Here is a 14,051-nt window from a genome sequence, read left to right as displayed (position 1 = left end):
AAAAGATTTTTTATATATAATACAGAATACTGATATAATATTACATGGTGGTGTTTAAGTGTCAAGTATGAGCTTAAACATGATCATTTTGAAATGTTTCTGTGTGGACTGAAGAAGAAGGGTTGAGGAATTTATTTTTAAACAAATCATGCCTGGTGCAATGATGTGACTGATTCAGCAGTACTGTTCTCTTGGTCTCTCTTTTTTTCCTACTTACTTCTAATTCTTTTTTTTTTTTTAAATATTTGCCGACATATACAGTGTATTACCTTAGTTACAAAATGAGTTAGGTCTGATGTGTTACGAGAAGAAACACAAAACAAACCAATCAGTACGGCAACTAAACCCCCATCTACATTAAAAAGATGTGGGAGCGACAAATGACCCAAACCAGAAGTCCTCCATTCTCTTGATCCGTTGATGCAAGCCCTTCCACTCTGTTTTATTCATAACAGTCGATGTCTACATTCCTTTGCAAGCCAACGTGCTGGAGACACATACATTTGTTATTGTCCTTGGTGACTTTACCAAAGGTAACCTCACATAGGAACCCCCCAAATACAATATATGATATGCCCGACCAGACAGGAGAATGTGTGTGACTTCCCAGTTGATACTGTGGTCTCCTTCTGCTTCCTGGGATACATCATCACAGAGGACCTCAGGTGAGTGCTGCACATTAACTCTGATCAAAAAGGCTCATCAGAGGATGTACAGTAGGTCCCTCAGTATCAAAAGAAGTTCCACCTACCAAAGACAAAAAATGTGCACTTCTACACCTCTACTATAGGGTCCATACTCACCTCCTATATCAGCATCTGCTGAGAAGATTAACATTATATACCACCTCTTCACAACCTGTACACTTCTAGGACCCTGAAATTGGTGTAACATAGTTAAAAAAGGATTAATGTTAAATCCTGCTGAATGGGATAACTGTGTCATCTACTGTCACAATGATGCACCTATATTAAGTGGTAGAAGAAAGGGTTTATGGGTAATCCTCAAAAAAGCAGATCACTTTACAGAGAGTTTCTTGTCTGTGAATGTGTTTGTCGGCAAAAGAACGTTTACCTGGAAAGCACATGAAAGTTAAACTGGATAGATTTGCCCATGGTTCCCACTCTTTTTTTCTATGATATCTTGCTGAATGAAATGTCAATACTCCAAGATGAAGCTAGCTAACTGTAACATGGTGCTGTCTCTCCAGATGGAGTAAACACTGATAACACAAGAGACAACTTATTCTACTCTCTTATCCCATGTCAAAAATTCAGAAGAAACCTTTTGTTACAACAAACATGACAGGCTCCGGGTGATTACCAATGACCAGACCACTGTGTGACACCACAGAGAGGTCACACGCAGTTAAGATTGAGGCTGTACGCAGCAGCTGGGTGCTGCAATCTATTAAGACTAAAATCTTACACAACACATAGTTTCTTTCTATCTGCAACTGGCCTCATCAATAATATTAACAATGAAAACACCACTTTGCCGTTTCATATGTGTTACATTTAACACACACATCTCTGAGCATTTTGCACTGGTTCACTTTTTTGTGCATCCTGCACTAATGTACAGTTAATGTTTCTATTTTTAGTAACTCAATTACATTTATACAGAAGTATAGAAATAGAAAAAAAAAAAAGTAATTATATATCTCTAACATCTATCCCTATAACAAGCCAGAGGTGATGTAGCAAGAAATAACTCCCTGTGATTTATAACCTAAGACAGGCTATTCATAAAAAGCTAGACTAAACAAATGTGTTCTCAGACATTTGAGACTGTGTCTGAGTCCCAAACACTAATTGGAAGGTTGTTCCATAACTGTGGGGCTCTGTAAGAAAAAGCTTTACCCCCTGCTGTAGCTATTTGTACCCAAAGTACTACCAAATAGCCTGCACCTTTTGATCAAAGTAGGCGTGACGGTTAATAAAAAAAATCAAAAGATCTCTCAGGTACTGTGGCCTGAGACCACTGAGTGCTTTCTAGTTTAGTAATAGTATAATCAATGTGAGACATGACTAGGGGCCAATGCAATGAGGATAAGATAGGGGTGATGTGTACATATCTTCTGGTTCTCATTAGAACTCTAGCTGCTGCATCCTGGACTAACTAGGATTTGGAGCAGTGTCCAAGACAGGAACAAGAATGGGGCATAGTCATAGGAACCAGAAAAATAAATTAAATAAATTTTAAAAATCCAAAAAACCCAAAACCATCAGGTATGCTTGTAGTATTCCCCTGGGTCTGTTGCGGCAGAGTCCTTCTGTCAGGGAACGTGGGGAAAAAAGTAAACCCAAATGCAGGGATAACAAAATAAAAACAGAGATTTTATTAACAAAACACAAAAAATAAATACAGGAAACAGGAACTGAAACATATAAGCCGAAGACACCGCGAAGCGAACCACAACACGGAGGAAATAAATATGCATAATAATTAAACTAATTACAACCAGATAAGTATTACAAGACACGTGACAGAAAACACACTGCCAGAACGCCCCCTAGTGTTCCAGCAGAGAATGTCCAAGCAGAAATCCTGACAGTAGGTGGGGGTTTAGTTGCTGTACTGATTGGTTTGTTTCATGTTTCTTCTCTTAACAGATCAGACCTAACTCCTTTTGTAACTAAGGTAATACACTGTATATGTTGGCAAAAATGCAATAAAAAAGAAGTAAGTAGGAAAAAAGAGAGATCAAGAGAACAGTACTGCTGAATCAGTCACATCATTGCACCAGGCATGATTTGTTTAAAAATAAATTCCTCAACCCTTCTTCTTCACTCCACACAGACACATTTCAAAATGATAATGTTTAAGCTCGAACCTGACACTTAAACACAACCATGTAATATTATATCAGTATTCTGTATTATATATAAAAATCTTTTAGCAGATGCCCTTATGAGTGCTTTGCAGACCTACATATATAGCTACAGATACAGAAAGTATCACTGTGTCACTGTGTTTTCACAGACAAACAGCAATGAAGGAATCTCCTACAATTCAAAAACTCCTGCTGTCTCATCATTATCATCTTTATTCCTCTATTGTGAATACTGTAAAGTTCATTTTTCATCCTGTGTTACACTCCTTCTGCTCTAGGGGCAGTAGAGGCTTTTTGACCAGAATGATTTTGATGTCATGAATACGAAGAGGACTCCATTAGACATTGGACATTTTATTTGAAGGTAACCTTCAACCCAACATCTTTTTTGTTAAGGTTAGTTCACACTGTTCCAAAATATTTTTGTTTGCCTGCAGAAATAAAAGGTAAAAAACGATATATGCAGTGCTATCTTCATTTTAGATGTCAAAAGGGTTTTGTGGCTCCCTGTTTTTATTTTCTGTGGGAAACGTCCAAATGGCTCTTTGAGTGTTTAAGGTTGCCGACCCCTGGTCTAGTCTGTGTTTAGACATTTTCCTTTTCTGGATTTTTGGATTATACACTAATTATGCTGGTCTGTTCTTACTATACCCCACAAATATTCCTTTCTCACATCTACTGTAGGTTCTCACATCTAAGGGAAGAATTTATTAATTTTTAGAATGGGTTTGGTAGCTACTGGTAGTATCTGTTTAAAGAAACACGTGGGTAATGGAACCAGTATGCAGGTAGATAAATTTAAAGAAGAAATCGGAGAAATTAACTCAGTCTCTCGAAGGGGAGTAAAACAGTCTAAGTGCTGATCAAGAACAGAAATATTATATACAGCATTATCAATCAAATTGTTTGGTGTTAAATTAATGGTCTGAATTTTCTGCATGATGTTATCAATTTTTCCCTTAAAGTAATTCATGAAGTCATCACTCCTACAAATAGATGGTGCGCTTTTTGACAGTGTGTGTATTTGTGTGTGGTTTTTGTACCGGGTGTTTTTTCTCTTTAATTACGTTCCTCTTAAGTGGAGATACAATATCTCGGGTGTAGCAAAATACTGACACTAAATAGTCAGTCACCTGATAAAGTTCTGTGGGGTCTGATGGCGATCCAATCATGGATGATAATCCTGGGAGACTATTGGTAAATCTTTCTGCAGTAACAGATGTAAATGTACATTTAAAACGGTGACAAGGCAAATTGCAAATAACTTGTTCGAGTGTGACCTTCATTATGAGTTGGTCGTATTACATTCTGCTTAACCCTTGCTGAACCTAAGATGGAAACAGTCGGTATTCTCAGAGGATCGTCTAACTTATCAAAATGAAAATTAAAGTCTCCAACAATTAATGCTTTGTCTAAAGAAACAACTAGGTTTGAAATGAAATCTGCAAATTCACAGTGGAATTCAGAATACGGTCCAGGAGTTCTTTAAATAATAATTATAGGAATTGACTCCGACTTATTTTTTGAGGCTACATATGTTATGTTATGTTGGTATGAAGTGAAGTATTAATGTGACAAACTTGTTTGGTTTATCCCACGTTTCTGTTAAACACTCACTAGTAAGGTGACTAAACCAAATTCTTTGAGTGTATATAGATTTTTGTTTACCTCGAGAAACAGACACGGCCACTATATTGTAAATCTTTTGTGATGACTCAATGCAGCTACTGTAGCAAACATTAAAAAAATCTGAAGAGTGTTTCCTCCGCTAGCTGTTTGAAGACCTGAAACAAAAAGCAGCTTCTAAAAAAGGATAATAAAATAAACTGCAATAGGAAAGTAAAGAATTTAATAATTAAAAAGAATTTAAAATAAATTATGTTTTCCAACGTCAAATCCTTAATTTATTATTGATGAACATAATACAAGTTAATGATCCAATAATCTATCCACATACAGCAGTGTAAGTGACTGAAGTATAGTCACACAACACATCATCATTAATGATTGTAGCTGCATCATTAGTGGCATTGCTGTAAAAAATCACTGTTGTGTAAATCAGACTTTCAGCATATTTTATTTCTTCATAGTCACACTGTAAGAAAATCCTGAAAAAAAAGGGAAATAGAATTTATATTTATATACACACTCACATTTTCTTATTTCTATCATTTCATGTGCAACTGAACTCACTGATGAAGATAATTACCTCTGGTCATTTCCTGATTCTTCATCACAATGCCTGCCAACAGAAGCTGCTGCTGCTGCAAAAATGTAGTCAAATAAACAATAGTACTTGGTCTTGTTTAAATTTTTTATTTGAGATTTTATCATGACTTAACATTTCATCATGACATAAAGGTAGAGAATATTTGCTGAACAATAATTTATTGTGAACTTGGACAGAGACTTCAGTAAATATTCACAAATCATCACTGTAGTACCCAATGATGAATCTCAACATGTTTAACATTTAACATGTTGTGTGTGTGTGTGTGTGTGTGTGTGTGTGTGTGTGTGTGTGTGTGTGTGTGTGTGTGTGTGTGTGTGTGTGTGTGTGTGTGTGTGTGTGTGTGTGTGTGTGTGTGTGTGTGTGTGTGTGTGTGTGTGTGTGTATACCTTGCAAACTGCAATTCTTTTGTAAAACCACAGTGAGGATTATGGTTCCAATCAGAAGCAGCAGCAGAATTACAGACACAGTGATAACAGTGGAAGCTGGAAATCCTGGAAGAGAAACAAACAGACAGTCACTTTATCAGCTGGGATCAGATTAATAAAGTATTGATAGTTAGACTATGTGTCTCTGAGCAGAATCACCTGCTGGAGGAGAAGCTGGAGTAGTCCAGGATTTGTTTATATCTGTGAGATGAAGAAGTGGGGATGATGAAGATGATGATGATGATGATAAAGGGCGGGTTGGCTTTGAAGTTGAAACTGGGATATATGGATCTAATTCAGTTAGATAATGAATGACATTAAGTGATAAAATCTAGTGTATGACTGGCAACAGTACAGATGCAACACATGTGGAACTTCAGAAATTCTGACTACCGTTAACTGACAAAATCAGCAGTTACAGGTTGATGTGAGCAATTGCTCTGTTGCTATTAATACTACTAAGTAACAGTAAATGTAGCGAAGCAAAAACACACACATGCACAGGCAGAACTTATTTAAGCCTAATAAAAATCTAAAAAAACAGAAGTCTAAAGGTTATAGGATAATATCAAGTAGGTCACTTTAGTTCATTGTGATAAAAAGCTTGTTTCTAAAAAAATAACTGATATATTTGAATTTTCTATTCAGAACTGCTATTAATATCACAAATTAGTCTTAGTTAGGATGCGTACTGAGTCTGTGCTTCAAAACAAAGGATCTGTTACATCAGAAAAGTTAACACAGTGTGTCTACACGTCTCTACAAACTCACCAGTGACTGTCAGGTTGATCCGCATGAAATAAACCTTGTATCCATGATCAGATGTCCAGGCTTTCTCAGCTCCACACCAGTATTCAGAGTCCTGCTTAGTTACATCTCTAATACTCACATTGAAGATTTGTTTTTCTCTGTCATCATACAGGGCCATTTTCTCAGTAATTAAATATTTTTTATTATCTTTAACAGATTCCTTATAAAAACAAGCAAAATCTTGCATCCTCCCCCCACAGAGAAACTTGGGGTCACTCCTGAGGGATTGTGGGTATTTACATCTGACAGTTAAATGTCCTCCTACATGGACAGTCTTACTGTAGGACTTTTCATAGGACAGATCTGCAAACCAATCAGATGAAATCAAATTTTACATGTGTATTTGTGTCCTAGCTCCTAATAACAACTCATACAGAGGTCTACAGTGTATTTGCATAGAAATATGACCACATGTTTCTTCTGCTTAAAACACATAATTAATGCTCCTGACCTATTGTTACATTCAGCTTTACTGCAGTGTAGATCTCCAGTTTATCAGACACAACAACACCACATGCGTATGTTCCTGTGTCCTCTATATTAAGCTCTGTGATAAACACACTGAAGAATCCTGCACGTCTGTTGTCATGAATTGAGAATCTGCCGTCATGTGACCATTCACTGTTCAGTTTTGTTTGTTTTTGATTAAAACACCACTGATTTCCGATCGTACAGAATGATTTTAATTTGTCTTTATATTCATCCTCATATCTGCATTTGATGTTAATTCTTCCCACTGCATATTCAGTCACTTCTCTAGAGACCAAGGACCCTGTTAGGAGCAAGTTCTAAATCAAATCATGGTCACCTCAATTAATCACTAACTACTGTATGTGTATGATGATCAATTATCTCATATATGCAGTCCTTTTGCTCTGGTGATCAATTACAGATTATATGTTTTTTTTTTGTTTTGTTTTTTAAAGCATTGCGGGATTTTAAATTTAAAATTTACAGAAATAGTTTATCAGCATTGTACAAAGGAAAAATGGACAAATCATTATTCTTGGGACTGAGAAATTTTTTTTAATGACAATTTTATGTATAGAAAGTAAATAGAGAAAATGAAGTACAGTTACTTTGTATTTTCCACATCTCTTAATGACACTAGATCTTTGTAAAGATAAACAGAAGGCAGTGGTGGGAGACTCACCTTCCTTTACCTTCAGTTCCACCGGTGTGTAAATGTCTTTCACTAAAGTTCTATCAACTCCACACTGATACGTCCCAGTGTCCTGTACAGTGAGCTCTCTGATCATCACCCAGAACTCTGATGATTTGGTGTCATCAAACAGTGAGAATCTTCCTGAATTTACCCACTGGTTTTTATCTCCTGACTTTATTTGGCCAGTACAGCTTGGCATTGAACCCTTACAGAAATATTTTTGTTTATCTTTGTATTCTGTATCATACTTGCACTTGATAAGGATTCCTCCTCCTGAATATGCTGTTACTTCCTTTGAGGCTCCTCCATCTAACAAAACACCAAAAATCCATCTGCGCAAAACCTTCTTTCATACAGCACTGCTGATAGTGAGGATTATTTTGAAGTGCATTTCTTTACCTGAGATCAGACAGAAGGTGAAGATGAGGAGGATCTTCATCCTGAGTTCACTCTTACAGATCTCTACACCAACTCTGCTAAGATATTAACTTCAGAAAGATATTAAAGCTCCTGTTCTGTTACACACTGTTACTGCCTCGTTCTGCTCTGTGAATGTGTCGTGTCTTCATCTGTGTCTTACCCATAAAGTGACGCTGCACCCACTTCCCCTTCTATCTGTGTGAGAAAGAGCTGAACAGGAAGTGTGTCTGAAATATGTGTGAACTTCATAGACACAATACAAATGCTTTCAAATTTCAAACACATAAATAAGCCTCTGGTCAGTAACAGTGTGTAATCAGTCATATGAAGATGTTTGAGTGTTTAAGATTAGCATTCTGTATGTGTGCATCTTCCTTTGTGTGAGTTATGTTTCCACTCTCCAGTGCACTACATTTCTCTATTATTAACTTTAATGATAATATTTATTAACCCATTTCATTGTACTGCTGTACTGCCAGAAAACCTCTACTGCCCCTAGAGCACAAGGAGTGTAACACAGGATGAAAAATGCAGTTTAAAACAAGGCTGCCAACTCTCACGCATTCAGCGTGAGACTCACGCAATTGACCCAAATTTCACGCTCTCACACCACACCCCCATATTCTCACGCCACACCCCCATATTCTCACGCCACACCCCCATATTCTCACGCTACACCCCCATATTCTCACGCTACACCCCTATATTCCCATGCCACACCCCCATATTCTCACGCCACACCCCCATATTCTCACGCTACACCCCCATATTGTCACGCCACACCCTCATATTCTCACACCACACCCCCATATTCTCACGCCACACCATTATATTCTCACACCACACCCCCATATTCTCACGCCACACCCGCATATTCTGACACCACACCCCCATATTCTCACGCCACACCCGCATATTCTCACACCATACCCCCATATTCTCACGCCGCACCTCCATATTTTCACGCCACACCCCCATATTATCACACAGACTCGTGCAGCACTGGGGGAAAAAGTTTTTTGTGACAATTGTGAGGAAAATACACAATTTATTCCCATAAACTGTGTAGTCAGCTGTTCTCCCTCCCATCTTCACCGTGTGAACGTAGGCAGGTCAGTGAGTTACAGGGCTCTCCGTGTCTCTGTCCAGTTTAGACTAGTAACTAATGTAACTATGCTGTTCTATAGTTTATATAGGATTAAGTTAGCATTAGCAGAGTTGTTTGTTTTGCAGCACTGAGCAGTTATTTTACATAACTTTATCATAAAAACAGTACAAAAGTATTTCCAGATGACAAATATCTGGACATGCCTAGTAGTTAATGTTAATTATTGTTTTCTAAGAACAGAATGTCAAGTCAACGACATCCCACAATAAAATTATTTTATTTATATCAATCATAACTCATCAATCATGTCCAGATATTTGACTGGTGGTGGTTTCAGTATGGATAAATTAGAATTTTCTGTTATAGGATGTTATATAAAGTGTCAGGGTTCAAGTGGGAGCTGCATCCAAATCAATGGTTAAGGCTGCAGAATCAGCCACCAGCACTTACAATAGAGCTGTTAACATGTTAATAATCACATGTTAATCTGTGAACATGTTAATCACATGTTAATCACATGTTAATCTGTGAACATTTTACTAATCACATGTTAATCCTATTTCTGTAAAATGTTTGTGAAAATTAAATGTAATGTAAATCTCCCAAGAAATCTGTACAGATACCAATTACTTTGACAATCAATATATACTTAATACACTTCTGCTAATGCAAGGATTTTGTGTTTGTATTTTTTTACACACCAAGCCACGCCCCTCAACAAGCCCCTCCCCATAACCAAAGCCCCGCCCTTCAAAATCTCACTCTAAGCTGAACTCAATAGCTGGCAGCCCTGGTTTAAAATGAACTTTACAGTATTCACAATAGAGGAATAAAGATGATAATGATGAGACAGCAGGAGTTTTTAAATTTTAGGAGATTCCTTCATTGCTGTTTGTCTGTGAAAACACAGTGACACAGTGATACTTTCAGTATCTGTAGCTATATATGTAGGTCTGCAAAGCACTCATAAGGGCATCTGCTAAAAGCTTTTTATATATATTACAGAATACTGATATACTATTACATGGTGGTGTTTAAGTGTCAAGTATGAGCTTAAACATTCTATCATTTTGAAATGTGTCTGTGTGGACTGAAGAAGAAGGGTTGAGGAATTTATTTTTAAACAAATCATGCCTGGTGCAATGATGTGACTGTGATTCAGCAGTACTGTTCTCTTGATCTCTACTTGCTTCTTTTTTATTGCATTTTTGCCAACATATACAGTTTATTTCCTTAGTTACAAAATGAGTTAGGTCTGATCTGTTAAGAGAAGAAACATGAAACAAACCAATCAGTACAGCAACTAAACCCCCACCTACTGTCAGGACTTGGACATTCTCTGATAGAACATTAGGGGACATTCTGGCAGTGTGTTTTCTGTCACGTGTCTTGTAATACCTGGTTGTAATTAGTTTAATTATTATGTGTATTTATTTTCTCCGTGTTGCAGTTCGCTTTGTGGTGTCCTCGGTGTCCACTCTCATTCACTCACACACTACGGACAATTTTCCAGAGATGCCAATCAACCTACCATGCATGTCTTTGGACCGGGGTAGGAAACCGGAGTACCCGGAGGAAACCCCCGAAGCACGGGGAGAACATGCAAACTCCACACACACAAGGAGGAGACAGGAATTGAACCCCCAACCCTGGAGGTGTGAGGTCTTGCCTGAGTGGTCTGCACACTGCACAACGGAGATACAGTGTGAAATAAGGACAAATGCACAGAGAATTAGTCCACAGTTCTACAGCATGTCTGGTTACCTCTACTGTCATTTATTTAAAGCAGTACTATTTCTTTTTAATCTTTTTTTAAATCACTGAATGTTTTAACATTGAAATCGTATACTGGATATAATTTGCAGATTTGATGAATTTATCACAAAACAATGAAATACTAAACAGGATGAAAACATCGCCATCTAGCGGTAAACATATGCGATTCAATTCAATAATTCCAACAAACACATTAAAACAACATATTTTACCATACCTGCACAATGGAGATACAGAGTGTGAAAAAAAGGACATAAAACACAAATAATACAGAAAGTAATCACCTCATAATATAAAATCAAACCAACTCAATACAAAATAACACATTCAACACAAAACACACTTCAGCTGTTCCCCAACAAGTTCATGGTTAAATATATCCATGATAAAACAGTTATATATACACGTTTACACCTATAATTCTCAGAATGTTCAAAATATTCGACTACCCCACATCAGGTTACATTACAACACTGCTCATCGACTCAGGTAAGTTGGTTTTTCCTTCCAAATTCGGACATGTTTAAGGGTTAGTTATCACTAATAACAGAGAGGAGTAATATTACAGAGATAGGTTAACTATAGTAAGTAAGATTAGCTCTCAGAGTAAGGCTACATTATGTGCTTAAAGAATACAGCTGTTTAGGAGGTCATCACTGCAGTCTGTAGCGTGATGAGATAGGCCTACATAAAAGAATTAGCAATTTTAAGTGTTAACTTAAGCACCTAATGTAACCTTACTCTGAGAGCTAATCTTACATTTACAGCATTTGGCAGATGCCCTTATCCAGTAATCTTACTTACTATAGTTAATCTATATCTGTAATATTACTCCTCTCTGTTATTAGTGATAACTAACCCTTAAACATGTCCGAATTTGGAAGGAAAAACCAACTTACCTGAGACGTGGAGTGAGCGCTTGGCTGCTGATCCGCCATTTCGGCGCCAGTGGTTTAAAAGAGGACGGGGCGCATGCGCACTTCGTGGAATCGATTCACCTTCCCTCGGATAGTAATGCCTGTGAACGTGATGACGTATTTTTGACAGTTGTTTCGCAGACCGTTTTCGTGTGTGAAAAAGAGGTGTTGTGAAAACAAGCGTTCTGTGTGTAAACTTTCATAGTCGTACATTTTGGAGTTGTATTTGAACAAACACACAAAATCTCGTATCTGTAAACTGTCGTGGCCGCAAATTTTGGGATCCAACTCCGCAAAATTTAAATTTACACACAAATGCTTTGAATTACGTACGATTATTATTGACAGTGTTTTTATTCCATAGAGCTCCAGCACAGAGAAGCGTCTCCGGAGTTCTAACTCTGTTCCGGACTACACTCCCTTCACTTACACTGATTGCACTGCCTCCTGTTCCTCATTTCATCTCTGTACTTAAACTGCTCACGAACTTGACTCCAGTACGAAGTCTCGATTTGTCTGACAATCATTCTGAGTGTTTCCATGGTTTCTGTATTTCTGATCTCGACCCTATTTCCTCTCTATGACTTTCTCCCTGCTTGCTGCCTGTCTCGACCTGCTGCCTGTCTCTCGTTTCCGATCTCTGCTTATCCTCTGACACCTGTGTTTGCCGGCTTTGACTTGATCTGTCTGACGTTGTGTATTTGCTGTAATAAACGCTGCAAATGGATCCTCAGCCTTACGCCTCCTCGTCACAGATATACTGTATGCAGTGTTATCTTCATTTTAGATGTCAAAAGGGTTTTGTGTCTCCCTGTGTTTTTTTTTTCTGTGGGAAACGGGTCCAAATGGCTCTTTGAGTGTTTAAGGTTGCCGACCCCTGGTCTAGTCTGTGTTTAGACATTTTCCTTTTCTGTGGATTATACACCATGTACTGTATGCCCAAGCTGTTCTTACTATACCCCACAAATATTTCTTTCTCGCATCTACTGTAGGTTCTCACATCTAAGGGAAGAATTGATTAATTTTTAGAATGGGTTTGTTAGCTACTGGTAGTATCTGTTTAAAGAAACATGTGGGTAATGGATCCAGTATGCAGGTTCTCTCACGCTCTCCCTCATTTTCTACTGCTTATCCGAACTACTCTGGTCACGGGAAGCCTGTGCCTATCTCAGGCGTCATCGGGCATCAAGGCAGGATACACCCTGGACAGAGTGCCAACCCATCACAAGGCAGACACACACTTGCATTCACTCACACAATCACACACTCTCTCTCTCACTCATTTTCTACCGCTTATCCGAACTACCTCGGGTCACGGGGAGCCTGTGCCTATCCCAGGCGTCATCGGGCATCAAGGCAGGATACACCCTGGACGGAGTGCCAACCCATCGCAGGGCACACACAAACTCATTCACTCACACAATCACACACACTACGGACAATTTTCCAGAGATGCCAATCAACCTACCATGCATGTCTTTGGACCGGGGAAACCGGAGTACCCGGAGGAAACCCCCAAGGCACAGGGAGAACATGCAAACTCCACACACAAAAGACGAAGGTGGGAATCGAACCGCAAACCCTGGAGGTGTGTGGCAAAATTGCTAACCACTATGCCACCGTGCCCCATTCAATCAAATTGTTTGGTGTTAAATTAATGGTCTGAATTTTCTGCATTATGTTATCAATTTTTCCCTTAACCTACAACCTGGTATCCACATTCGTGGACGTCACTGCATCTAAAATGCAGGGCCAAACCAACGCTCAGGTCTTAGGAGGTTAAAGTAATTCATGAAGTCATCACTCCTACAAATAGATGGTGTGCGCTTTTCGACAGTGAGTCTCTTTAATTACGTTCCTTTTAAGTAGAGCTACAATATCTAGGGTGTAGCAAAAATACTGACACTAAATAGTCAGTTGTCGGAACTCAGAGCCGGTCTCCAAGCCGACACATCGCAGGGTGATCTCTTCTCTTAGGCCTTTAGTTGAATTTCACTGTTAACTCTATAATTACTACAAAAATACTGAGAAAACTCCTCAGACCTGGATGAGAATGAGCAAACTTCTTTATTGTGGTCAATCAGCCAACAAATTATAATTTGCCAAATTCAAAGTAACAAATTGCCAAATTCAAAGTATCAAATTGCCAAATTAAAAGTAACAAATTGCCAAATTGAAAGTAACAAATGAAAACCCCCAAAAAGAGCATGTCATGCAAAATCAATCAAGAAAAACAAGAACTCTCGCGACGTCCTTGCAAAAATAAAAACCACCCACCTTGACCCGCGGACACGGGCACGCGCCCCCACACGCACACACACACCTTCGCCCCCGAAGAACCAAAAAAAACCTCAGATATCT

The 14,051-nt window shown here is 38.3% G+C and overlaps 1 protein-coding gene across 1 annotated transcript; it reads right to left on the bottom strand.

Moving 5' to 3' along the window:
* Positions 1-4,728: 4,728 nt before the first annotated feature.
* Positions 4,729-8,318, bottom strand: LOC125141158 (polymeric immunoglobulin receptor-like). Its single transcript, XM_047813223.1, has 7 exons — positions 7,869-8,318; positions 7,458-7,778; positions 6,266-6,607; positions 5,654-5,785; positions 5,456-5,560; positions 5,046-5,100; positions 4,729-4,944 (listed from the first exon to the last, which is right to left on the bottom strand). Exons 1-7 carry the CDS (start codon positions 7,906-7,908, stop codon positions 4,782-4,784), a joined length of 1,158 nt encoding a protein of 385 aa, XP_047669179.1. The 5' UTR covers positions 7,909-8,318; the 3' UTR covers positions 4,729-4,781.
* Between the last annotated feature and the right edge of the window lie 5,733 nt (positions 8,319-14,051).

This window comes from Tachysurus fulvidraco, chromosome 5 (assembly GCF_022655615.1).
Source record: "Tachysurus fulvidraco isolate hzauxx_2018 chromosome 5, HZAU_PFXX_2.0, whole genome shotgun sequence".
Classification (NCBI taxonomy): Eukaryota; Metazoa; Chordata; class Actinopteri; order Siluriformes; family Bagridae; genus Tachysurus; species Tachysurus fulvidraco.
The sequence above is the reverse complement of the archived record's forward strand: the minus strand, read 5'-3'. Positions and strand labels throughout refer to the sequence as shown.